The 27584-nt window shown below is 35.0% G+C and overlaps 1 protein-coding gene and 4 non-coding genes across 5 annotated transcripts; 1 reads left to right on the forward strand and 4 right to left on the reverse strand.

Moving 5' to 3' along the window:
* Positions 1–28: 28 nt before the first annotated feature.
* Positions 29–27300, reverse strand: LOC137923044 (angiotensin-converting enzyme-like). The gene is made up of 16 exons (XM_068766165.1): positions 27034–27300; positions 22264–22340; positions 21152–21371; positions 18675–19056; positions 17500–17691; positions 16953–17067; positions 15546–15695; positions 14721–14845; positions 13087–13171; positions 11864–11957; positions 11367–11441; positions 10558–10632; positions 9609–9742; positions 8338–8436; positions 7398–7577; positions 29–230 (listed from the first exon to the last, which is right to left on the reverse strand). Exons 1-16 carry the CDS (start codon positions 27121–27123, stop codon positions 29–31), a joined length of 2295 nt encoding a protein of 764 aa, XP_068622266.1. The 5' UTR covers positions 27124–27300.
* TRNAN-GUU (transfer RNA asparagine (anticodon GUU)) lies at positions 1751–1824 on the reverse strand. Its single transcript has one exon. It is a non-coding gene; the product is annotated as a tRNA-Asn (tRNA).
* On the reverse strand, positions 4732–4805 carry TRNAN-GUU (transfer RNA asparagine (anticodon GUU)). The gene has a single exon. It is a non-coding gene; the product is annotated as a tRNA-Asn (tRNA).
* TRNAN-GUU (transfer RNA asparagine (anticodon GUU)) lies at positions 13240–13313 on the reverse strand. Its single transcript has one exon. It is a non-coding gene; the product is annotated as a tRNA-Asn (tRNA).
* Positions 14505–14578, forward strand: TRNAN-GUU (transfer RNA asparagine (anticodon GUU)). The gene has a single exon. It is a non-coding gene; the product is annotated as a tRNA-Asn (tRNA).
* Positions 27301–27584: the final 284 nt, after the last annotated feature.

Below are 27584 nucleotides of genomic sequence, written 5' to 3' on the forward strand. Positions count from 1 at the left end.
TTCTTGTTCGTCGGTCGCTTCTTGATCTTCAGTTGCTTCTCCCTGCGTTGACCGCACCTCCGCTAGCCCTTATAATGAGCGCGGAGACTCTCATCCATCGCCGTCTGTCATGTATCTGTTTCACTGCCGCCGCCGCCATGCGATTGACGGTCACGTGGGTAAGAGCTTGGTGTTTGAGTGGCGCGCGATATGCACGCCACAAGTCAATCTCTATCATGGGTTGACAGGGTCTATATTTACATCATAATTTTATCACATTCTTTTTTTGAATTTCCTTTCTTCTCAAAGTCTTTCATTCTTTCGCCTAATTTCCTTTAAAATATCTCTCAATCCTTTTCATAGTTTCCTCTCATACATTTGTCTTCTCTAGTGTTCTTAAAATTAACATTTATTATTTTTATTTCCTATGCCTCTCATATGCCTTACAGTGGGGCATTATCGGATGCCATGGTGACGACGATGATGAAATATATAAAAATACTTAAACAGCGTATATAAGCATGTAATACATTTACGTATAAATCTCTCACGAATATGCACTATATGAGATCTGTCTGCTAAAGTATTAGACTATTAGAATATTCGTCTCATCATAATTTCAGCCGGAGGAAGTCCACTGTCAGATATAGGTTCCAGAACCCTTTATCCCACGTTCTCTAGAATTAGGCCAAGCTATCCCCTGCATTACGTAAGAGGCGAGTAATAGGGCATCGGGTTTGCGGGCATTCATAATATTCTTATCATTTTATTCTTTAGCTTTCATACTTGGCTATCTTTGGGGGAGACCTTACTATGGGCGATTATCGGAGGATATGATGACGATGATGAAGAAATGTATTAAAGACAATAAATATATATAACGTCAAAATAACATGTCCAATAAACATATTTATTTATATATTTATATGATATATTTGCGTCTATATCTCTCAAAAAGTAACGCATATTTACTATATAAAACTATTTGCAATTGTGGCAGACCACTTAATATTTATTTCAACATCGCATGTTTACTGTCGGGTTCACTATGATAGGACTAAGCCATGCCCTGTCTGATGTAAGAGGCGAGTAAAACGGTATCAAGTTTGCGGGCGTTGAGAGTGCAAACTCGTCTGGTGTTGCTGTGGTAAAGAGGATGCTTCCGAGATGTGCCTTCGCATAGTACTAAGGAGCAGTTGTGAGTTTCGTAGTAGATCTGGCAGCGCCTCCAAAGGTACCGAAAATGAGGTATAAGTGGGTAGGAATCCCGCATAAAACTGCCCGTTACCCAAAATGCAGGGTATCTTGTGTCCAACTAGAAGATTGCGTTCCCGATTTAAAAAAGGCTTTCCAGGATCTTTCAGCGACCTTAACATACTCGTCTGTCTACCCTATGATATATGTATATATGTTTACTTACACTAATTTAAAAAAAAGTGTACCAGCTGCTTCAAAATAGTTACAATAATAAGTTGTAAACAACTACATATTCTAATACCCACATTGCTTATAGAAAACTAGAAGATTTCGTTCCCGATATAAAAAAGACTTTCCAGGATCTTTCAGCGACCTTAACATACTCGTCTGTGTAACTTGTGGGTGGAAATCCTACCCTATGAAACATATATTTACTTTCACTAATTAAAAAAAATGTAACAGTTCTTTCAAAGTAGTTACAGTAGTAAGTTGTAAACAACTACATATTCTTATTCACAACATGTACAACATTCGTATCAATGTATATATATGGTAAATTAAAAAAGTGTCTTCCCGCCCCCGGGTGGGCTCGAACCACCAACCTTTCGGTTAACAGCCGAACGCGCTAGCCGATTGCGCCACGGAGGCTTATACGGACATATAGAAATATATACTACTCAAAACAAAATAGGGCCCACCATCATTTTGCCCCTTAATTTATGTGCATACATGATTATTAAATTTTTACAATTAGTCGATGTTGAATTAGGGTTTTACACATTAAGTAAACACAAAATAACGTTTGAATTGTTTAATTTTATCGCAATACACTCAAATACACATTTTTAGAGAAAATGAGCACTAAGTAGACTGTCAATAAAAACTTTTATAGTCACTGTTTGTTTTAAATAAACTTGCCGGGAGCTTTTCTTTAGTATTGAGTAGGACCTCCTTTGCTTCGTATGCACTCTCTGAGTCTATCTGGTACACTCTCAATCAGATGAGTGATGTTTTGGTCGGGTATTCGTTCCCAACAGAGTTTCAGCGCGTTTATGAGGTCCTGTTGGCTGTTAACGTGGCTATGGGTCTCTTAAGACTTCTTTTCAATTGATCCCATAAATGCTCAATCGGGTTGAGAACGGGACTCATTGCTGGCCAAGGTAAAACCGAGATATTGGCATCAGAAAGTGCCCTCTGAGTGACCCTAGCTGTATGCGCACGAGCGTTGTTTTGTATAAACACAAAATTATCACCTACTCTTTGTGAATATGGGATGACATAAGGTCGGATTACTTGCTCGACGTAACTGGCTGCAGTGACCGTCCCTTCGTTCAAGATCACCAGCTCTGTTTTGCCTAACAAGCTTATACCGCCCCATATCATCACACTCGGGCCCCCAAAACGATCAGTACCGTGCATGCATAGTTCAGTAAAACGTTCTCCTTCTCTTCCCCACACACGTACACGTCTGTCATCGCTAAAAAACTTAACTTTACACTCGTCTGAAAAGAGTACTGTCCTCCAATTGTCCATGGTCCAGTCCAAATGCTCACGCGCAAACCTCAAACGTGTTGCCCGGTGAGCCCTTGTTAATTTTAAACGAATAACACGCATCCTAGAATGTTGCCCGTTCTCGTGGAGTCGATTCCGAATGGTTTGACCACTAACGCGTGTGCCAGTAGATTGCCTTAGCCGGGATTGTAAGGTCCGGGCGTTTGTCGTGCGGTCCCGGCGCGCAGTCAATCGAATGTATCGGTCTTCTTGAGCAGTTGTGGCTCGAATCCTTCCTGATCCAGGTCTTCCAGCCACTCTACCTGTCTCCTGGAACCGCTCCCATACGTTTCGAATAGCTCCCCGTGACACATCAAGGCGAGATGCAACCGAGCTTTGCGATTCTCCCTCTTGAAGCAAAAGAACTGCCCTTGTCGAAGTTTCCACATCCATATGACGACGAGAACCTGGCATTGTAATCGGGAATAATGCCGAAACGAAAAAAACACAGCTAAACAAAGTGTGACCAAAGTATTGCGCTTAAAGCAAGACTGAGAACACAAACGATTGAAAATTTAAGAAATGGATAAATTTAAGCACTTTACTTTTTTGTCTACCCACTTGAAATCAACAAAAAAGTTAACTTTTATAACATCATTATGAACCAATATACATGTGTGCTAGAAGTGGTAGTGCTTCATTTTGTCAATGATTAGTTTATGAATTATTTATAAACACGATTAGAGACAAAGTTGCGGTGGGCCCTATTTTGTTTTGAGTAGTTTACTATATTTTGATCTAGTAGCAGTAATATTAAATAATAATATTATTAAATGTCCCTTTCAGAATGAACGAACGCTTTTAACCATTAAATACTATTTTAAATGTCTCAACAGATAATAAATAATTATAACACTTGTATCTCATTACAAATCATTATAAGAACACAAGGTAAAGAGAGATTGGAGTCTTAAATACGCGTCCTTATTACCATGCAATGAATTAAAAAGGTTTCTCAAAAATAATGCAGCAAGTAACCTTATTAGTTAAACGTTAAAGATTTTAAAATGATAATAACAGCTAGCAAATGAATTCCACTTACTGCTTTAAGTTAAAAAATGTCATTTTAACGGAGCTCATTTTGATTGTGTTATACGAGTCCAATTTGCACATATTTGATACTAGTTGTACCCGCGACTTCTTTTGCGTGTAATTTAACAATAAAATAAATATTTTATTTAGTTTTTTTTTTGTTTAAGAATTTTTCTAAAAGAATTTTCCTTATTTACTTATCACATCAGCTACCTGTTAGTATAAATCGCGTACAAATCAATCCAGACATTTCAGATATTCGCCGAAACAAACATACAGACAGACAAAAATAAAAAAGGTAATTTTGGTATATGCAACGTACATATATTCATATGTATAAGAAAAACTCCATTTCACAGCAGAGTAAATAATTTTATTTCACTTTTAATACTCTTATAGGCCAACTAGCATAGTTTTTACTAGACAACTTATCACTTCGATGGCTATCGAACGAGTGAGCGAGCTCCCGACTCAATAATCAAAACGCTGTTTCAACCCTACCACTCTCAATTCTTTTACTGGAAGTTGTCACAAAAGAGTGACGGGGTCGAATAGTGTTGCCATTTGGGAAAAATAAAACTACCTCTTATGAATTTGATGACATACATAAGGAATCAATATATACGTATATTTGAATCTCTGTTCAGTAGAAAAAAATATGTATAAGTTAAAAAAATCACAAGGGTCGTCGTACATGCTGGGTGCCAGGACATCTTCTGGGAAAGATTGGACATCTTCCACAATTATCTTTGACGATAACTTTATCAAGTTCGCTATGAAGGATGAAAAATACCTATTTCGAATAGCCATGAAACAGATAGATATAGCTGTCACTACCCAACGCGGCATTCGGCCGACCCACCTGTTTTTTTTTCTCGCGTTAGTAATTATGATAAAGAAGTAAAACCTTGTATAATTAATTACATTTACGATGCTTTAATATTTTTATTGGTAAATTTAAAAGTGTCTCCCCGCCCCCGGGTGGGCTCGAACCACCAACCTTTCGGTTAACAGCCGAACGCGCTAGCCGATTGCGCCACGGAGGCTTATATATATCAAATATAAACTACAAATAAATTGAGTGATGATGCCCCATAGAAAAAAAACATATGTGTAATAACATCAGCATACAGTGTCAACTTGTTAAAGGATTCCTTGTATTTAAATACCTTGAGAGTTTTGGGGAGACAAATAGTAGTCAATTAATGTTCTATTTCGTTTATTTAATATTGGACAAATTTTTGATGTTGGAATAAGTATAGAAAAAGGGAATCTACAGAAACACCAAAGTGATGGGTACACTAGTATTATTATACGAGTTTGAAACCCGGTCACTTTAACCTCGTACAAGACAAAGGATGGATCCATTCGAGATGTCGTGTTGGCGTTGAATGTCAAGAATTCCGAAGACAGCGTGCTTTTTTTTTTCTCTGTTTATCTCTTTGCGTAGAATACTGTTGTGAAATTCTTCCTAGAGCCGATAGGTGTTGATGTTGTAACAAGACGAAGTCCGAAATAGAAGTGTGTGTACTCACGCCTTGCCTATGTTTATACCGATGCAAATAAAGAATTATATTTCTGTGGAATTCCCCTTTTCGATGCAACACTGTATTAATTCTGACACATGCACGGATGTGTTAGGATAATCTGGTGAAACTTTCGGCAGTGTGGAGAGTCAAATTGCCACACTGATGATGCCCCATAGAAGAAAGATGTCATCAACATATGTTAACTTGTTAAAAAATTAGTTTTCTGATATTTAAATACCATGAGTGGTTTGGGAGTCCAATGGTAGTCAATTAATGTATTATATACTCTATCCATAAATGAATGGTTTCGAAATTAATAAATAAACGTATTGATAATAAAGTAAGAAAAATCATTTTTAAAATCCTACATAAATAACTATTGTTTACCATCTATCCCGGCAAAGTTAGAACTGGTAGAAGTTATTGACCTGTCGAATTCCAGTAGTAGTGGTAACCAAACAGTAGAAGACAGACTTGCGATTGTAGATCACGGATTCTATTCCTGGGTTGCAAAATGTATATATATGTATATATATATATGTGGTCAATAGTCATAACATTTTCTAAAAAAAAACAATTTTCTGTGCCATTCTCTAGTTTATTTTTGTGTAAGAACCTTCTAGAAATATCAGAAAACTTCTAAAGAATAAATTTAATGAAAATAAAACAGGTGAAGTCGATCATAAGTTATGGCGTGATCAAGGGGAATCAGGAACAATTATTTTACAAATATCTAGCCACAAAAGCGTTTGAATTTAAATATCCTATCGCTACATAGGAATGTCACGTAACTTTTTATTTCAAAAGCCGTGTTTACGCCAATGAATGTAAGACATTTGCTCCGCACAAAAACCAAAATCGGGAGCCAAAGCCCGCTAATTCAAGCGTGCACGCAATGGTAGTCTATAAGTTCAAACAAAACGTATCGTCGGATACGTTTAAAAAAAAATGACAACTATTTACGAGTAATTACTTTTTACAGGGTGATTGGAAATATATATAAAAGCTGTAAAAATTGTTGTTGTAAAATTGAGTTATACATACCCTTGTAAAGCTTCTGCTTGTTTGTAATCAGATTTTATAATGGTCCCTTCACATTGTCCCAGAAAAAAAATTTCACATTAAAAAAAATATGATAGCTTTTAACAGGACCGTGATCAAATATTAAAATAACTCTCTTAGCATTGTAGTGTTTGTTTAAGAAATATTTACCGCTATTCGAGTATGTAGAAAGTAAAACCTTTCAAAACTTGATACTTTGAACATCCGGGTTAAGTGATTCTTCTTAATAATGATTTAACATGGAGGTATAGATAGCATGCTATTTCGTTGCGTTAAAAGCTATTTTAGAATTCAATTATTCCTTCTTTAATTTTTTTTTTGCAACTGAAGAATGCTTGACCGTTGGCATTTTGATTGTAACGACCACGCCTTTTACTCTTACGAGAAATTAAAAAGATAAAGGAAGGAAAAAAAAACAAATTTCTACCGTTCATTATGATTTTGTATCGCTATATATATTCTTATTTATCTTTATTGTACACGTAGGATAAAAATAAAAATTAAAGAGGTGAATGCTGATATATGCTGTCAAATAATGTATGTATACATTCTATACACAAATCAATAGCTTCAAAAGTAATAAATAATGATAATATAAAGGAGACCGGAAATTAAAGTCATTTCTGTCGACTTATTTTACAGAAAAAACGATTGATTTTTAACGCTCCGGCATTGAATATTTGTATACTAGACGGCAAAAGGCTGTTGATTACGAAGGTGTATGTATTGTTGATTAGAAATATAAACTTGTTAAAAATGCAGTCGTGTGAATTTAATTTAAGAAAGCGAAATTACTTTCCGGTCCCGTTGATTTATAATACAACGTAAAAAATCAGTTTCAAATTTCTGATTACTACGTATTAGAAATAATTATTTTTTATTATCTGTCCTTGCAAATTGTATTACCAATTACATATATAATTATACAAATATTTATATAAACATTATAAGCTTGTCGCATTGCTATACAAAAAATAGTTAATATGACATATTTCATTAATGGCATCGGCATATAAATGAAAAAAAAAATATTAAACAATTTATTACAACATAAAACTGTAGAGACAGCAGATAGCAAGAAGGAGGTTCGGTATTCGAACACAAGATGGGGAATTCCCGGAGACGCGTGGAGAAAAGAGCGACACATCCCTCGCGTCGGAGTACCAGCCGATGAGAGGCGCGTCGTGATTCTGTGCTCGCAGCCACAGCTCTAGCGGACGGAAGTACCTGCACCAAGATAACTCATCACCTCGTATATCACCAGTAGAGTATATTTCGATCTACAGTTCACCTCACATAACACTAGTGATTGAAAGAGTAATAACACTTCACTCATCACCTGTGATAGGAAAAATTGGAACTACATAACACCTCAGTTATCTCTAATAATCCCAATAGTGCGACAGAACAGTGAACTCGTCGTATACAGGGTGATTGGTTATAGGTGTAAAGGATTTAAAGACGTAAATATATAGTTCATTTGCCGCCAATTATTATACCATATGTTCTATTCAAAAATTAATCGCTTTAGAAATAAAGTAAAATCTTCCGAATTTGATTTACTACTAAACTTTTTTGACAGAATTTATCGACCTGTAGAATTCCAATAGAAAAAGTAAATTAATATAACATTACACGTTGATCACTTTATATAGAGTGATCGACAATATCTGTAAAAGATTTAAAAGCTCTTTGCTAACACCGCACCGGCATTAAAAATTTGTATCCTAAATGGCAAAAGGTTGTTGATAACGAAGGTGAATATATTGTTGATTAGAAATTAAAACTTGTCAAAAATGTCGCGTCAATTTTACTTAAGAAAGCAACATTACTTTCCAGTCCCCATAATACATTCACAATTTTAATACTTTACACATATAACCGATTATTTTGTATACAAGAAATATAGCAACAGGTATTTTTTCAAAGCTTCACTAATGTTGAGATGATAGGCATTATTACTATGAAATATACTAGATGATCTCACTGAACAAGCGCCTCCGGCGAAATCCTGTTTGTCCTGCCACGAGTCATGGTGCGTATGATATCCCCGGCCGGCTTCGAAGAGCCCGCTTGCATTATTTCGCTGCAAAGTAAATTAAAAGATAAGTAAACAATAATTTATTTCGTAAATAAATAGGTAACCTCTGATATTACACTCTTAGCGTGAAATAAAAACGTCATTGAAACTTTCCTTCGGCGACTGAAGACCAAAACAGCGCTGGAGTTTGAACTTGCAATCAATCACAGCAAGACCAAAATGATGATTATAATACTGTGATCAAAAAGTAAGGTAAATTTGTTTATAATATATGAATTCCATATTTATTCTTCCAAACTAATTTAATTCCTTTCAAAGTAATGTCCGTCCTAAAAAACACAATTTTGTCAACGCTTTTTCCAAAAAACATTTGGGATATTTTTTTCCGGATTCGTCTTCAAGACCTTCTTCGATTTAGTTTTTTTTCTCCCCGATAGTGTCAAAATGGAGTTCCCGCATTGGCCTTTTTGACTTTGCTAAATAGCAAGCAGTCACACGGAGCCAAATCAGGCGAATATGATGGTTTCGGAACGATATAAGTCGAGTTTTTGCTTTTTTATACTTGTGCGATTTTGGCACCAATCGATGCTCGATGCCTCACGCAAAACATCCTTCAAAATCGTTTGGACTGTAATAAATGATATTCCTACTTGTGATAAAGAGACGTTTGGCAAATATAGATAGATAGAATGTTCTAGGAAAAATAATTTAGCTGAATTCCTAATGCCCGGAAGTTCTAAATGACAATTGACAATATTTGAATCAAATCTTAATCAACATTAGTTCGACGTATTATTACTTTTTATCTAATGTGATTACATATGTTGTTTTATTGCATTTGTGGTACAGATGTAATGCTACATAGGTTTTATTAGCAGTCTAGAGCAGTAACGCTTAAAATTAAATGACTGATGAGAAACTAAGACATTGGCATCTTCCAAACATAGTGAACAGCATCGATTGAGGTTCTTGGTGTACCCCGCTGGTTGCTAAGCACACTATTTTTGTTAATTTACCAACCTCTCTGATCACAGTATACATGTGTAAAAATTACAAATAAAAAGAAAGCTACGAACTGAACAAACTACAAAACGAAGCTATAAATTTTATTACACATACACTGAGTCAGTTCGATGACCTTCAATGCTGAGATATTAAGAATAATGTAGCGTTATTATATATATGCCTTAGACTTGAGCCAAGAGATGTATACAAACCTCAACACTCTACCAGCTTCTCTGCTACGGTAGACATCACACTCATGCAAATGTCCCGAGTGCCCCGCGGCAATGCATAGCTGCTCGAAGATCTGGAACTCCAAGATCGTCGCCAGGAAATACTTCATGTACTCCTATTAACACCAATGCTTTATATAAGTAACATACAGTATCTTTGATTATAGATATAAATGATTTAAAGTGGTAGTTGCATAGCTCATTTGTCGATTATTGTCTGGTACACCCTACCCCACTGTTTCCCAAAGTGGAGACCCGTTGGAAGAAGCAATAAATGGATTCTTTCGCTTTAATTTAAAAATTATATATGTTACATATGAGGACGTAAGAATTTTATAAAGTCTTAGGTTGTGCATGGAAAAAAAACTATCCGAAATCAATGATTTTAGAAATAGAATAGCGTATAATAAGAAAAATTGAGTATAAAATTTATATTACTACATATTGTCAACTGTTTAATTAGAGGTAGGTTAGATTAGACTAGCGATAGAGGACTGGGACTTGCGATATGCGATACAAACTAGTATAATTCACATCTTAGTGCTTTATTGTATAATATAAGATTGCCATTGTTCACAAAAAAGTCGTACTGCGTATTGCTGCGTACTATAATACCCCACTATGATCGCCAACCCGCCTACCAATCGTGGCGATTACGGTATATTCACCCATAGATATCTTTGGGGATGTATAAGCTATACACTTGGTATATATAGTCTAAAAAACAAAGACAACAACGACGAAATTATTATTGATTTGTGTTGATAGGCTATTTATCAGATGGTATAAGATACTGTGATGTTCTTTTACCATATTGTTTATGATAGACTAGTTTGACAAGCTTTTTGTTTCTGATACTTGCCGATTGACTGGTAGATAACGCCTATAAGGCAATAAGTCCGTTATTACACAAATTGGCAATTGGCATTACCTGATCGGAAATAACGTGATACTTGGCTCCGGGGTCGAAGTCGTCTTCAGTCCGGGGTAGTGGAGGCACGACGCCCTGTCATACATTTTTTAAATTATAACCTTACCAGAGATTACAAACATTTTTTTAAAACAAAAAAAGTTTTTAATTTTTTTTATTATAATGGATAAAGTTATTTTTGTATATAATAGTTAAACATAACTGTAAGACAAGGACCAATATTTAGCCACTTCCGCCAAACACAGAGTCAATGGCACTAATCGGTGTAACATAACTCCTGAAGATGCCCCGTGGAGGGGTGAAACACGTGTTGAGTAATTTGGTGGTGGCGGTTGTGTGATTCGCATTGTTTGCCGCATACACATTTATCAGCGGGCTGGCGGGCGGTGCATTTCATTGCACGACTACCACTGCATGTGCGGAAGTGGCTAAATATTGGTCCTTGTCTTACTTAGGATGGACTTCCGCGAGGTAACGCCTGATTCCATTAAACATAACTGTGGCTGCCATTTTTTCCGTTAGCAAAAACTAGTTTCGTGTAACTGAGACTCGACTTCATTGGCATCAGACAGTTGGAAAATTTCTATGAACTACGTATAAGCTTTCACAATAGGATATTAATTTTCCTTTGATGTGATTGACGTTATACTGTGAGCCGACTAAGGCTTTGTGTAGTTTCATCGCCTGAAGCATAATCATCTGAAAGCGTCGCTTTTTCATCTTGACGCTATTAAGAAATGTTATCAATCTTATATTGAGTAATTTTGGATTTAAATAAATAAATAAAATTATAAATGGGAAGCGATCACCTGATATCTAAGCTTCATTTGCCACCATCTAGCGTTCATGTTCTCCACGCCTTCCTCGAAAATAGTCCACCGCCACTGGAACAATCCCAAAAATAACAAGACCTTGGTATAGAATGAGTGACCAGTTTTATTAATAACAGAAATAAATTAACAATATAAATAAAAGAGACGTTCCCTATCCAAAAGTAATAGCACTTTAATGAAATAAATAAAATAGCTGTTCCAGACGAAACGAATATATGAAATTCCATAACTATTTTTAGACCCACGGAAATAGTATCGTAACGATGACCGCTGGGGCCTTTCCTGAAGTATAGACCACAGACCATGGTGTAGACCTTATTAAGGTAGTTGTGGAGGCAGACCGTTTCTAACTGGTCCTATTGGAAATTCGTGTGCAAAGCATGTCCAGTAATATACGTCAATTTGAGGAATACAGATAAAAGTTCAGATTGAGAGGCCGATGTTAAGAGTAACCAAAGTTTAATAAGGCTTACCTGGTCAACCATGAACGCAAAGGGCAAGTAGGCCACCTTCTCCAGCGCCATCGACATCAGGAAGTTCATGCTCACTTCGTAGGAGTCGTGTGTGCTGAAAGAATTATGTATATATAAATATATATGTATTACTTGTATCTTAATGTATAGTACTAGATACACTAAAATTAAGGAATGTTTTCGAAGTCTGTCATTGTTGTAAAACTGTTTGTGTTTCTTTTCTCTTTATATTGAACTGAGGATTGTTAATAATATTTATGACAAGATCAAGTAAATTACGCCGTCCTATTTAAATATGTTTAATATTATTATATTTATCATGTACATATGGCATATAGTTAAATAAACTTTCTATAATATTTATACAGACCGGTGAATAATATCTCTAAGGCAGTGTTTTCCAAACTTTTTGATGTCGTGCCCCGCTTAAGCCTTTTCAAAATATCTAACTACCACACTCCATGTAACGTACATATTTTTAATATTAAATACATAGTATTGTTCATGCAAGATGTTTTACAAATAAATCACTAGAAAATCCATACAATGTTTATATTTATTAAATCTAGAAGCTTTAACAACAGTTTTGACGGATAGTAAAGAAGTTACGAAAAACTGTGCGGTATGACGAGAATTTCAAACGTCCGGGGGAATTCCCTCGTCATGGGGAACTCCCCATGGAGCATGCTTTACGACGCCACACACCTGGTTTATCTAATCGTCTTATCAAGGAAAAACCTAAGATTTATTTACCACAATTATTTAAGAATATGATTTTTTCGCTAAAAGTTTTAGCGCCGAAATCTATCATCAAAATAGCCCGAAGCGAAAGAGTTAAACTCGTGTCGAGTGCATTTTGGAATTGCTCCCTTTACTTCATTGAGATAACAATTTTCTCTATAGGCAATGTATTTTTAGCAAGAATGCTTTAGATTTATAAAAAAATTCATAGATCATTTGGGTCAAAATGTTTACTTCGCTATTAATATAATTTCATATATTTAAAAAAAAACCTAACTAAATTTTTTCTGTTTTTTCATTTCAGTTCTGTTTTATCATCCGTACAGGTGATATATTCAATTTGACGTCAAAAAGAGACGTGATCTATCGATATTAAATAACCAATTTTATTTGAATTACGAGTGAACAATTTGTATAAATTAAGTAGGGTATTGGCAACTTAAAGTAAATAATGTATGGTTGGTATTGTGCAAAATACAGACTTATTGTGGTACAGTCCCATTCGCTGCAGATGCGGTATGTTGTAAAGCGAAAGGGTCGCTGCATTCGCCACCGCTTCATGAAATGCTGAAACAATATTTACGGTTTTTATAACGTACTGTAAGAAAATTTCCTAGGAAACAAAAATAATTTCTCGCCCCTGGGTGGGCTCGAACCACCAACCTTTCGGTTAACAGCCGAACGCGCTAGCCTATTGCGCCACGGAGGCTTTTATATAAATTGCGAAATATACTATGATGTTATGTATATATATAATATACTATATCCAAAAAAGGTACACTTAAGTTTAAGTAGATTTGCTTATCAACGTCATTTCAGCCCTTGAACGACCACTGCAAGGCACAAGCCTCCCCCAAAGACATCTAAGGAGGGATATACCACAATCGCCACACTTGGCAGACGGGTTCAGGGTCACAGTGTGCTATTATGATACGCAGGGGACGCTGCTATCCATCCTCTGCAATCTTTGTTTGTGATCATTGAGAGTCCCATGAAAATAATGCGCATAATTTGAATTTTATTTCTACTACCGCTGAACTATCACTACTTAAACTCGCTAATCATTGTGTTAAACATATTTTAAGAGATTATAGTATTTTTACAGAAACGTGGTCTCTCACTTCGAGCCTCATATTCAATCTTACAGTTGCTGAAGAGCTATGCTTGGGATCTCTTTACGGGATAGAATTGCTAATAAGAAGATACGTACATCAACTAAATTAACCCATATTGACCAGCGGTAACAGTGTGCAGGCTGCATAACGTGCAAAGAATGCACGCTGGGGATTTTAGGTTTAAGAGTGAAGGTCACGCACCAGCAAGCACAGCGTAGAACTTCCATCAACATGGTTGAAAGACATCCTTGTTGTAGTCGTTTGAAGACTGGATTCAGGACACTTCTTACTGGTCCTCTTAGATTCCGAGCGAGCATTGAATCGTGTGCGTTTTAGTGACGTACGGTAAGTGTCTGCCTTACAACTCCATCACCTGCTTGAAGAGTCGGGTAATGCGTACGCGCAAGGAGCACTCACCTTAAAGAGTACTGTGCTTATGGAGATGGTAAAGGCAAGACTTAACGTAAATAGGTCCCTGCCGTCTGTCGGGATTACTGACTCCATCAGTAACCTTACGGTTTGGAACTTTGGGGACAGTGTAATCAAGAAATAAGAAATGAGTTAGAGAAGGTGATGGTCTTTTTGGAAATCTTCGGTGATGTCTAGCGTTAAACATCTTACAGCTTATACTAGCTGACCGACCCAGCGAACTACATTCCGTTCAAGGTCGAAATAATAGATTCAGATCTTCAAATTTACAGAAACTTATTAAGTTCAAAATTAGTGCAGACGTTCTAAAGTTGTAACGTTGTAACGTCATAGTATATTTCGTTGAACATATATAAGCCTCCGTGGCGCAATCGGCTAGCGCGTTCGGCTGTTAACCGAAAGGTTGGTGGTTCGAGCCCACCCGGGGGCGGGACATTTTTTTTCAATTTAAGTTACATCTACTTTTAAAATATTTCAATTTCAATGTTAACATTTCCTTAAATCTAGTCATTAACAAAAGTCCAATTATAAAGTCGCAAATGTCCCCAAGATACTCAGTGACAATGAATTACCTGGATTGGCACCATCTCTGAAGAGTTGGGGCAGTTCAGCGTAGTGTAGATAGTACTGAACGTGAGCTAGCTCGTGGTGCGTGGACACCAGGTCTTGAGTAGTCACCTCCGTGCATTGCTTGATCCTGTCATAGTAAATATATCTTAAGTTCGTAAAGTCTAGATTAATAATCGTAAAAACAACTTTACAACTGGAATAGATCGCCCAGCGTATAATTTTTATCTAGCGGAATGCCTTCCACGAGCTCGATTTCGATGAAGCTGCACATTGAAAACTGTACTGACTTCTATTTTAGACCTGGTGTGTTCATTACTTATAAAACCTATGAAGAATCCCATAGATTCTTCGGGAATTATTATCTTGAGTAAAAGAGTAACTACTACACTCGATCTAAAGTGAACAAAGGAGCTGAAGGAGAACCCCTCGTACTTCTGTCAGCCGGGGGTGAACCAGACTATGGTGCACTTAGTGGCCGACTGTCCCGCATTCGGAGGACTGCCATGCGATTCCGAGCTTCTGCTAGGAAAAAAGATCAGCGAGGACAGTATTGCTTCACTAATAAATGACGATAAAGATAGGCCTGCGTTACTCAAATGCAGGGCCATAGTTGAGGACATGACCAAAAGAAACAGTACAGAATTAAACAGCTCAGGTGAGCATGTAAAAAACAGAAGTAAATTGAAATAAAAGTTAAACTGAAAAATAAAATATGAAAACCATTGTAAAATGTAAGTAAATAAACAGCATATTAAAATAGTAAATCGCAATAAAAAAGTGAATAAATGAATTATTGAATGAACGAATGAATGAACGAATGATTGAACCTGTAGTCGATGCGGTTGCAGAAGTCCCAGGCGCTTGCTGTACATTGAACGGCTCGCTGCGGACGCACCAACATCGACCCGCGCCAGAATTCCGGCGGCAGCGGCTTCAGCCCCATCGAAGTGTAAAACTCCTCGGCCATTTGAAACATTCTTAAAGCGTAAATACATTAAGAGATGTCTTAATAGACTATTCTAGAATTTTTAAGACGCAGAATTTCTCAGCATAAATTCATTAATGCCGTGTTCACCGTGTAGTAGAAATAAGCATTGCAGGTTCAAGGAATACTTACAATGCATCGACGAACGCCTTCATGGGCCCATAACTCTACATCAAAATTTGAAATAATCCTACCAATGCTACTTTAGAAGCCCATTCTAAAATTGCAACGATATTTGACAGCACTAAATGATTCGGCAGATTTTCGAAAAATTTTATTTTGTTACAAATTCATCACCTATTTGTGTATAGCCATATTGTATCGAAGTATTTCATTCGCGCTAACTGTGTGGTATTTGGATATATATATATGTTTGCCAGATAACATTACAAAATAATTATAGCACTCTTTACAAGAAATGTGGTAAATTTTAATAAATTACATGTAATAAAATTTTATCTATATGAAAACACATGTTTGTCTGTATGTCCTATATAAAATAGTAAACTGTGCATTTGATCATGTGATAATCTTTTGGTTTCCGATGGTGGATGGTTGGTTGGATCGTGCATATGAAGCTGTTTTAAATAAATCCACGTTGGTATAACCAATTTTCGACAGATGGCGCCACTGCATTATATTACATTTCCATGACAGTTCGTGACGATTTGAATCGAAACGAAAACAGCAAAGGAACAATGACTTTTCGAGCTGTGGGCTATATAAGAATTTATATAAATTGTAAAATTCATGTCCGGATGACGTAATTAAAATAAGAACCATGAAAAAAAAGTTAATAAAGCAAATTTTTATGCTAAATTCCACACGGTCGAAGTCGTGAGGCATAGGTAGTATACAATAAAATTAAAATTATTTCAGGGCTTGTCTTTAGATTCATTTCATGTATTATCGTGTTATTTAATACAGGAGGGGCAGTATGCTGCTTGATAGCCACATGGAGCCTTTGAAGGATTATCTTTGGCTTACATTATGAACCATTTTAATCTTATTTTAAATTCTTAAAATCCATACACAATTATTAACTAACCGGCATGTTTAAACTACTTAAAGTCAATTCAAAACACAATTCTGTACTTAATTTATATTTTCAATGAATATATGTTTTTTAAGTTTTCTTTTAATGTCTCGTATCTAAAAGTTTAGCTACCCCAATACTACACTATTTTAACAAATTATGTTATTACATCTGTACGTACTAAAATTGCAAGATTCGAAAGGTTGGGCGTACCTGAGAGGCGTGAATCCTTGTCGCAACATCTCCGCAGTCACGTCCAGGGTCGGTGACGTGGGGAACGGCATCACCAAATCCATGATCGACTTCCAGTTCTGGGCCCACATATTACCTTCACAAAATATGAAGAATTAACTCAATATGAACCTTATTAGACGTGGAATGCTTCCGATATATACTCGTACTGTTTATTGTTATATTGTTGTTTAAGTGCATAGATACTCTCTGCAATAGGGTACTCCCAAAGATGTCTTACTTTTTTATTTTTATCATAATTAATTTTATAAAAACATATTGGTGAGAGAAAGTCGATACAAACAAATTCAATTTTAAAAATACGTGGCATACGGCATTGACATGTTCAACGGACCGCGTGTTGCTCTTCCTTGCCATGCTTTTTTCAAATTCTTACGCCCAATAAGTAACATATATATTTTTAAAATTAAATCGAAAGGGTTAACTGCATTTTTCTCCCTCTAATTTGCAGTAAGTAATTTTAGTTAATATTAAAGTGATTCTTTTTTTAAAAACACGTAAATTATACCTAGGTAATGAGCAGGAATGGGTCCATCAGCTCGTATGCTGCTGTTTCCGTAGCGCTGGATTAGACGACGTCTTACGTAGGTGAACAGCTGCTTGTAGAGCGGCGCTAGTTGATTGTATATTTCCTCAACGCTCACCCTTAGTGAGGGGTCCTCGTATGCCGACCTCATCTGCTCTCCAGCATCTCTGAACCCTTTAAAAATGAAAATGAAAACAAAAGCATTTGTCACATACATGATCGCACGTTTTAAAAACACTATAATTTTCGAAAGATTCATCAATGTCGCAAAATCTGCAAGGACCGCATATATCCTAGTGTACAACCTGAAGATGGAGATTGAAATTTGGAGTAGGGATGAGGAAGTGATAGCACGAATCGTAATGTTAAAAACTGGACATTGTTATGGCGTCGGAAAAATCAAATAGCCAATGATATAATGAATCACTCAACACGTGTTTCATGCCTCTGTCTGAGTGGACTCTGTGTTTGGCACTAATCGGTGTTACATTACTCCTGAAGATGTCCTGTGGAGGGGTGAAAGTGATTTAACGGTGGTAGTTGTGCAATTTGCATTGTTTGCCGCATGCGCGTTCATCAGCGGGCTGGCGGGCGGTGCACTTTATTGGACGACTACTTCTGTATGGCGGAAGTAGCTATATATTGGTCCTTTTCTTACTTAAGATGGACTTCCGCAAAATAACGCCTGAATCCATTAAATAGACAGAATAAAGGAAAGATAACTGTCGCTGGAACCGAATATATCAATGAATTAGAATACCAAACGTTTTTAAAATCAAATCGACGTAGATATAGTTGTTCCTAATCTAAAAATTCATTCACCGTATTTTTTAATCAAACCTCATATCTCTTTAAGTGTTATCGGAAACTGTGTTATATTAGAAGTTGGTACTAACATTACTAATAAAAAAATCAGTACTAATTCTGACTCTCCGACGTACAGGATGGTTGGTTATAGACATGAAATCTTTAAAAGAATCAATGTTTAGTTCGTTTATCAGTAAAAAAAAACTGTGTAAAATATATATTTATAATTTTATAGTATCTATTTGTATTGGAAAATTTCGCTTCTCCACACTAGTGTGGATTGGTTAATAATAAATATAATGTATGACAAAAGAGAACTTAATAGGATGAAATAGGTCAAAAGTCATTACCCGTATTAACGGCCGCTTGATTAGCCAACTGAACATATCTCATGAACCTGTTCTTCAGTTTAGGACCAGTTTTATCCCTGAAACTCTTCCAGACGTAGACGAGTTCACTATCTATACGTGAGTGTGCCAAGATCCTGGATATCTCCGGATCCAGCTGCATGTCGCAGTAGTTGGGGTAGTCTGGGTTATCCTCATAAGGTCGGTAATGTTGGAACGGTTGATTTGTTAGCTGGTACTGCTGGTGAGCTGGTCTACCACGATCCTGGTTATCGGAGCTCCCACGAGTGATTACAGGTACATGAGGATCGTAGGGCTTTTGTCCAAAAGGGCATATCTTTGCTGAATTATATATCTCCTTCATCTCTGATATAAGTTGTTGCAGCTGGAAATAAAAAATACCATTTATTATTATGTCTTTGTTGTTAATGGCGCCGAAAGGTTTTTACACATCGAATTTTCAGAAACCGATTACATGATCAAAGTCACAGGAAGTCACTGTATGTGGCCAAAACAAAACAAGTCATCGTCGCGATCTTTGGGCAGGCCTATTTCTTCCAATAGCTTTTTTTGTATGAGGCCTGTGCTATTGAGACCTCTCCTTCCACCCCTATTTTGTTGGGAATAGGGTTTTTTTATTTCTTAACAATTTTTTCACATGATTTTTTTTATTTTCGTCCTCGTCTTCCATAGTTCACAATATCTTTTTTTCTTCCTTCTATCATTCCATAATTCCATCTTCCTTTCTCAATCATTCCATTCCTCTCATCCATCCTCAAACACTTCAGTTGTATTTTCTATTGCAGTATCACAGCTTTATTTAGTTTATTTATTTTTCTCATGTACATTAATTTGTTTTACAGATTTTTGCATATTTTATTTTCTTCCAATAGATGTCTATTGGCTAATATAATGATGACGCTTATTTTTATATTAGACACTCATGAAGTTGTACACATTGCGATTTGGCGAGAAGTCTTTCTGCATCCTACTTTAGAGTGTGTATAGTGGCATATGCGTTGTATAAGTGTATTTATGTATGTTATGTACGAGTGTAGATATACTCTTGCGTTCAAAAAGTTAGGTGTATTGTCATTTAAAACTCTCGGGCATTAGGAAGACAGATAATTTTTTTTCTAGGTTGGTAGTACTGTCTATAACGTTTGCTAGGTGTCTACTTGTCAAAAGGTTTAATTATTTCAGAGTTTCAAGTATTTATTTTCCAATTGTTTTAATTTCTTTAAACGCGTAAAATCCCAGGGCTAAAAAATATCGTGATTTTTGGAAAAAACAGCGTAAATAACTCAACTAATATCGTTCTGCAACCGTATTCGCCTGATTTGGCTCCGCGCGATTTCTATTCAGAAAATTCAATAGACCCATGCGAGGATGCTGTTTTGGCACGATTAATGTGATAAAAACCGAATAGAAGGTTTAGAAGGCTATATCGGAAAAATACTTCTCCAACTGTTTTGAGAACTGGAAAAAGTGTTCGCAAATGTGCCTTTTATTGGACGAGGATCACTTTGAGGGGGATGAAATTGATTTGGTAGAATAAATAAAGAATCTACATTTTATAAACAAATTCACCTTATTATTTGGTGTTAGTATCATATCTTTGTTTAGGTTGATTTGCACGCGAGCTGCTACAGCCATACCAGGCAGCTGACAGTTTCGATTAACACGTTCACTGCGGGCCCAATTTTGAAGAACTTTCAGCTGGTGCGGCTGAGGTCGAATCAGCCTCAAGCTGAACTTCCTAGTAGTGCGGTTGAGGCCTTTTCTGCCTCATGTTTCGGTTGAGTGTAAACAGCCGCCGCACTAGAGAGAAAACACCAGTGCAAAGTCTACCATGAGGCTGAATCGGCCTCAAGCCGCAGTGAACGTGTTAATAAGAAAATAATCAAACGACGTACAAAGCCACGCGAGCAAACAAGGTACCACGGAAGTCGTACGTGGTGTCTAGAAAGACGGTACAGTTCACGGACTATACCGCTCCGTTGAACTCATGTCCGAAGAAGCTGTAAAAGCCTAACAGAATTAACATCTTTCGTAACAACAATTGTGTGGTAACAGAAAATTCAACTATTGTTTTTCACTTTGGCGTAAAAATGGGTTCTCATCATAAGTAAACATTTTCGCAATTACAGCACTTTTAAGTCAAACGTATTTCGCATAAATGTGTAGCGGGTGTATGGCTAATGGAATGAAATGAAATGGGAAAATTGTAGAATGAAAGAAACAGTACGACAGATAAGATGATATATGAAAGAGAAGAATGATAATAATAAAAAAAATGAATAAATTACTAGAATTAAAAAGTCCCTGTTCCACACGAGATAGGGAAAGCGAACGAGAGGTCACCAACAGCGGAGACCATTATAAAAAAAAAAACAGTGTAGCGGCAAATATAGACACTTGTAGAAATAGCTTAGAATTAAAAGATGTCTTTTATTCTTTCGATAATAATGTAACTAAACCTCATTAAACTTGTCTTCGGGCAAGGCAGCGCGACTGGATTGAACGATCTTCATTAGCTTTCTCCTAGCTTGAGGATCGTGTAGCCGGGAGCTGTCGAAGGCGGCTGCCTTCCGCCACGACAGCCTCTCGAACTTGGAACTTAGGGCCAGTTGCTCCGTCATCCTGCGCCGATTGTACTCCGTTATGTTTGTCACGAATTTCCACTGTGCCGTAGTTACTCTGCAGAAAAAATAATAATTTATTTATTCATATTTTATAACACTGAATCAATCACCTTTATCATAATAGCCCATAGAAGCTTATTGCAAGATATATCTCCGGAGATGGCTACCATGACAAGTCTTGTACTGCCCGCACCCATCGACTTCCTGGACTTTAATTATGTTCAGAAGTGGACGTCCTGTCACTTATGGACATATATTAAATATTGCATATAAGTTACTCTTTAGTATGTAAACTTTTTTAATATGAAAGGTGCGATGGCGTGACTTTGAAATGTAACAGAGGCAAAATACCTCAACATCACTGAATGTGCTAGAAAACTTTTTTACGTTTTCCCTTGTCATATTTAACTGAATGATTTGTCGATTCAAAAAAGAAATCGTCTGAATATAACACAACGTGGAGACATGGGACTAAAACTAAAGAAACTGGAACCACAAATCACATTAAGTTTTTGAAAATCTAATTATACATTGAAAGTTCGTTTTCTTTGTTTTGACAACATTTTACAGAAATCGCTTCTAAAAAACCATCATTATACTACTGAAAATAACAAAAGAAAATTTTTAACCCAAGTTATGTATGGTGAGAGAAATTATGATTTTAGAAATGTTATATCTCTGCATACATGTCTAATAATATGTGTTTCATAGACATATAATTTGACGCCCTTTAAGTTTAACGTCTTTCAAACATTTCATCATCATTATATCACCTAATAGAGGTCCACTGTAAGACATGCCTCCCCCAAAAGTCGCCGTGATGATCGGTCATGCTTTGCCTGACATCTGGAGATTATAATTATGTTATCGGTACATCTAGTGGAGGTCCTTTTCAATATAATGTCGGAAACTGAAAGATAAAGCGTTTTCTTTTCAACTGTACTCACCTGTAGCACATTCCAGAAGCTTCTCTATCGTATTCCCGAAGAAACTGCATTGCTTCGGCCACATTTGTATTACTTCCCTGTAAATATATAACTATTTATTATAAAAAAGCGTAGACTTTAAAAATTGTGACTAATTATTGTCACAAAGCTAGACTCTGAATATGACTATTATATATATATATATATATCTATATATATATATATATATATATATATATATATATATATATATATATATGTATATATATATATATATATATATATGTATATATATATATATATTCTTTTCGACTCTTTTTTTAATTTTCATAAAAGATCAGAGATAAGTGTGGTTACAAATAGTATATATAAATGTAATAAAACCTCTTTGGTTGTACTACTTGTATGCGTCAGGTTTTAATGACATTACATAAGTAAATGAAAATTAAAAAACTAATAAATTTTCCTAAGGTTTTGAACTCCTTATGTTATATTGTTAAATTGTCATATATTCTATATATGGATATATTTTTTCGTTACAGTTTGAACATCATAAACAATGAAATTTCATGTAAAATCAAATTGTTGCACAAAAACAAGGCATAGCAAAAACAATTCTTTTGTAATCCAACTTATTTCCGTCACCTTGCACGACTGTAATGTCGTCTTAATTGGATATATATATGTCACGGGGTTTTTGTTATACTCAAGGCTGTGTAAACAATGCCTTTGTTATGTCAATTTTTTTGAGATTCACTTAAATTCGTTTACATCCGTTTAATAATTTGTTCACTACAAAGTTAGTGTGTTTTATACATCAACATAAAAACAACACTCCAAAAAATGAACAGAGCTACTATATGTTCTGCGCGCTATATCTTACACTATGACAATTCAACGTCTACCGTTGTCTTTATTACTACATCTTATATTAGATATATAACTAGATGTTATATTTCTTTTAATGGCTCCCATTATTTTGGACCTCTGGTTCAACACTATCTTGGACAGGGTCTCTTTTTACAGTTTAATTTTTTTTTCAGAAATTTGATGTTTTATTTACTTTACCTCCTATACACAATACATTATATTCCACTCTTTTCGTCTATCCATCACAGTTTCTTCTATCATCCTTTTATTCTGCCATACATCACCTCTCTCGTATTAACTATTTCCTTAGTATATTATTATCACAGTTACAGCTTTCTTTTATTCTATAATATTATAAATTTATTTATGACATTTTTATCTTTTATTTTATTTTTCGATATTTAATACATTGTTTTGTAATTTTCAAATACTTCTCTAAATATTGCAAGTCTTTATTATTTTTATGTTCAAGAATTATCCGAGATAGAAATCAAGATGGTGACCCTTATGTGGCCTTCAACAATGATCCTTTGAAAACCGACGACATTATGCTGTCTTTAGAGTCGTGTTATTCATAATTGTCTACACAATTGTAATTGTGTTGCGATTTGTTTTATTATTATTATTATTTACACTTTATTGTACGCCATAGATAATTATTAATAAATATCTATGGTGTACAAAAAGTGTAAATAAATAAAATAACTAACTTAAACAATTTATATAGAGATACAAGAGGCGGTCTTGTCTCTCAAAGCGATCTCTACCAGACAACCTTTGGATGGAGATGAGAAACATGAAAAAAAGGCAGCTTAGGGTGAACATTCATACAAACACATACACTTCTTTACTTTACATATATACAAAGATCCTAATATCAAAGTATAACATATATACACAAATATAAATACAAATACATACATTATTAGATGCTCATATATATATACAATATATTTATATATCCATAATTAATAGTTGTTATTAATTGATGGGTTATATATCTATGTTATATATAAACTATTCTGCTGTATTGATCTCTTGGCCTTTAATCTATCTGTTGTTATATTATTGTTAATAATTTTAAATATCACGTCTGCTAGATTAAATTACTAGGACAAGAGAGCCATCCGATGTAAACATTTTTAGTTACAGAAAAAAAAATGATTTTACTTTACGTTTTTAAAATACGGTTTTATTCGATTTTCGAATACGTAAATAAATATTGTTGATAGTTTTTAAATATGGTATAGGCGTCTTACAATTATCTGTGTGAAAAATGTGCATTTAAAATTTTCAGACCAAAAACAACGACTACATTTTTGATTTATTTTTTTTACAATAAAACATTGCTATGGCAAAGCACAATCAATTATATGTCTTTTTTTTACAATAAACCTCTACAAAGTATTATGAAACTAGATAAAAAATAAATGGGTCGTCATTAACGGCGTGAGCAAAGGAAATATGGATTTATTTTTATTTACTCATTTATTAAAAAAATAGATACCATTACTTACTCATGCTACATGCGTAAGAGTACAGATAAATACTAGGAAAAATCGATTGCAACAGAAACAAAGATTGTTGTTTCCGTTTTATTTAGCTATTAATATTTGTCATATAAGCTACAATATATATATATATCCATTATTGTGCACTCTTTCGGTACGCAAACATTTTCAATCTTTTGTTCTACCAGTATATTATGATAAACTAATGTAAACTTACAATATGTATTGAAGTTAGCGTTCCATTTTTGAATAAATAAATACTCTTCAGGACATCCTGAGCACTTCAGTGAAAGAAAGAAAAAAAAAAGAAAGCTTAGGAATAACCTCATCATTTCTGCCCATAGGCGCCCACTGCAAGGACTCTTTCAAAGGTATCTGGGAGATATATACCTGAATCGCCACGCTTGGCAAGCGGGCTGGCGATCAGGTTGTATTATGGTACGCAAAGGACGATGCTCCCAATCCTCTGTAAGCTTGTTTATGAACAATGATAATCCTATATAATTATTGCACTAATTGTGAATTGTATAAGACTGTATCCGGAGAATAGAACTCGCGACATACGATCTCATGTCTTACCTTTACCGCTGTAATCTCATCAAAGTTTCTCGTGGGCTCATATCTGGCTTCATTTGAAACCATCACATGACTATGAAGTCATGTGATGTAAAATGTTGTGTTCCTTTAAAGATAATCTTAAATTGATTCTGGTTTCTACCAAAATAGACACTCTTTTTTCTCACCTCAAAAGCATTAAAAAAAACTTACGTACATACAGACATTCTCGTATTATCTACATCGTTAGAAAATCGGAAACCCAAAGATGGATTTCAAATTACACAAGATGGAACATCCGCTAAATATCAGTACATAACTAAATTGTTAAAAAATATTTAAAGATACGTTTTAATATGTTAAACAATATGTGTCCTTACGTGACGTTGCTGCATAAATTTCATGAGAATGCATATTCGTAAGATATGCTTTTTTAGTTATTTACTAAATAGCATTTGTTATTTATTCGTATTTATGTAATACCTTTTTCATATATATATATGTATAGTTTTTTTACACCATAGGTGTTCGAAAAAGTGTAAATTAAAATGAAACAAATCAAAAATTAATAATAAATGACTGGTGTGACTGACTCCGTGACTGTGTGTTCCTAGATGTGTGACCGACTCTATGACTGAATGGGTGATTGACTCTGAGTGACTGTGTGACTTAATGTGAGTTTGACTCAGAATCTGACTCTGGAACTCACAGTATGACTGAATGAGCGACTGTCTGAAACAGTAAAGATTCGTAGACATTTATTTACTTTTTTGTAGAGCAAACATTTTTTAACCAGTACTATCACTCTGTATTCTCTTGGTGTTGATTTATAGAACATCCTGTACATGTTATGTGCAATATGTTTTTACTAATGCTCTTCTCAATCTATGTGATATATAGATGATTTTGTCTTCTTCCATTCGTCGAGTCGCACATTTGATGAGGTGACTTTTTTTTGGAAATCCTTCGTCAGTGTGTATTGCTTCGGCTACTGTGTGTAGTGTAGTATGGACGTGATCAAGCCAGGACATGGAGCTACGGTGATCGCCATCCACTATTCAAGTGATCAAAAGCTTTTCCAAGTTGTCACCGCCTTTTTTTGTGACCGATAAATTTAAAATCCGCTTTGTTTATTTAGTGCAGAGGCGGAGACGCATTTTGTAAACATTATAAATATATAAAAATTGATTATATACAGGTTTCTTCATTACTTTTTTCCTTGTGATTATGCTATGTTATAAAAATCATTGTTATCAGATATGATCAATTTTGCGTAAAATTTTCTCTTATCACGATCTACAATTTAATTTACGGTGACATACACACGCAATTAGATAGTTATTTATAAGTGAAATAAACATTTTTTTCTGCGTACATTGTTATGGCAATGTAAACATTCAGATGCTATGCTTGGTAGGATGGGCGGTATTTAGCTGTTTTAACTTTAGATAATGTTATATTTTACTTTCACGTGTTTTAATAATAATTAATACATGTTGTTAATTAATTTAAAAACTTGATATTCTTGAATATATACAAAAATATGTTTTTTTTTCTCTAAATTTGTTAGCAATAGAAACAAATGTTAATAAAATATTTATTTATCTATTAAACATTTTCGTAACGCTTGAAACTAGATTAAATATGAATAATAAGAGAAATCAAAATTGAGATGGACTTTTAAAAGTTTTCAAAAATTTTATAAAATTGGTGTCGAAATCTCTGTCTGCTAAAATATACAAAAAATGGCAATTTATATGTAGTATAAATTATCAATTAAACCTTTTTTTACTACATTTTAAATAAATTAAAAATTTACTGTTTGTTTAAATTTAAAAATAATTGTAACACTTACCATTTTAAAATTGTCGCCGGCGCACGCATACCGTGTGTAGAAAGCAATCAATATTAGACGCAACACCGTTGCGCTTTTGCCGGTGTCCATTTTAGAAAAAAAAAACTGTCAGAATAACGTTCTCCGATCTGTGCACATTAATAATTTATTATTCTTCACTGATACAACAAATGAATATAAAAAAGTATTAAATTTTTGGCGGTAATTTTGACATCTATATTTTTTTTTAATTTCGAAATGTGTGTCAGATCGGGCTTAGGAAACTGTCTCGTCGGCTTTCTTGTCGTCGACTGGAGTAATATTTCCGTTGCCTTTGTTTTCTGCATGGTTTGATGAACACCGTCGTCCCACATAAGTATGGCACGAGGCGAGACTATATTCATGCAAACGCATTATATATTGTTTCATATTTAAATTTTGAATACGTTGAAACTAGCATCCGTTCCGATAGTTATTAACAAATTTCAAACATATGTTTGTCAAATTTTTCTTATATAACAACTAAAAAATCCTAAAACTTTTGATACCAATAGGCCCATTGAAGAAAAGTT

Source organism: Battus philenor, unplaced genomic scaffold, assembly GCF_028537555.1.
Source record: "Battus philenor isolate CCGP_79_NKW_IND1 unplaced genomic scaffold, ilBatPhil1.0.hap1 SCAF_20, whole genome shotgun sequence".
NCBI lineage: Eukaryota > Metazoa > Arthropoda > Insecta > Lepidoptera > Papilionidae > Battus > Battus philenor.

Bases quoted from the DNA above. Each gene is read 5' to 3' on its own strand.
- LOC137923044 (XM_068766165.1), bottom strand. From the start codon at position 27,123: ATGGACACCGGCAAAAGCGCAACGGTGTTGCGTCTAATATTGATTGCT. The intron at 22,341-27,033 runs GTAAGTGTTACA...ATATATTTACAG, and splicing joins CCGGCGACAATTTTAAAATG to GGAAGTAATACAAATGTGGC. The intron at 15,696-16,952 runs GTACGCCCAACC...TTACGCTTTAAG, and splicing joins CAAGGATTCACGCCTCTCAG to AATGTTTCAAATGGCCGAGG.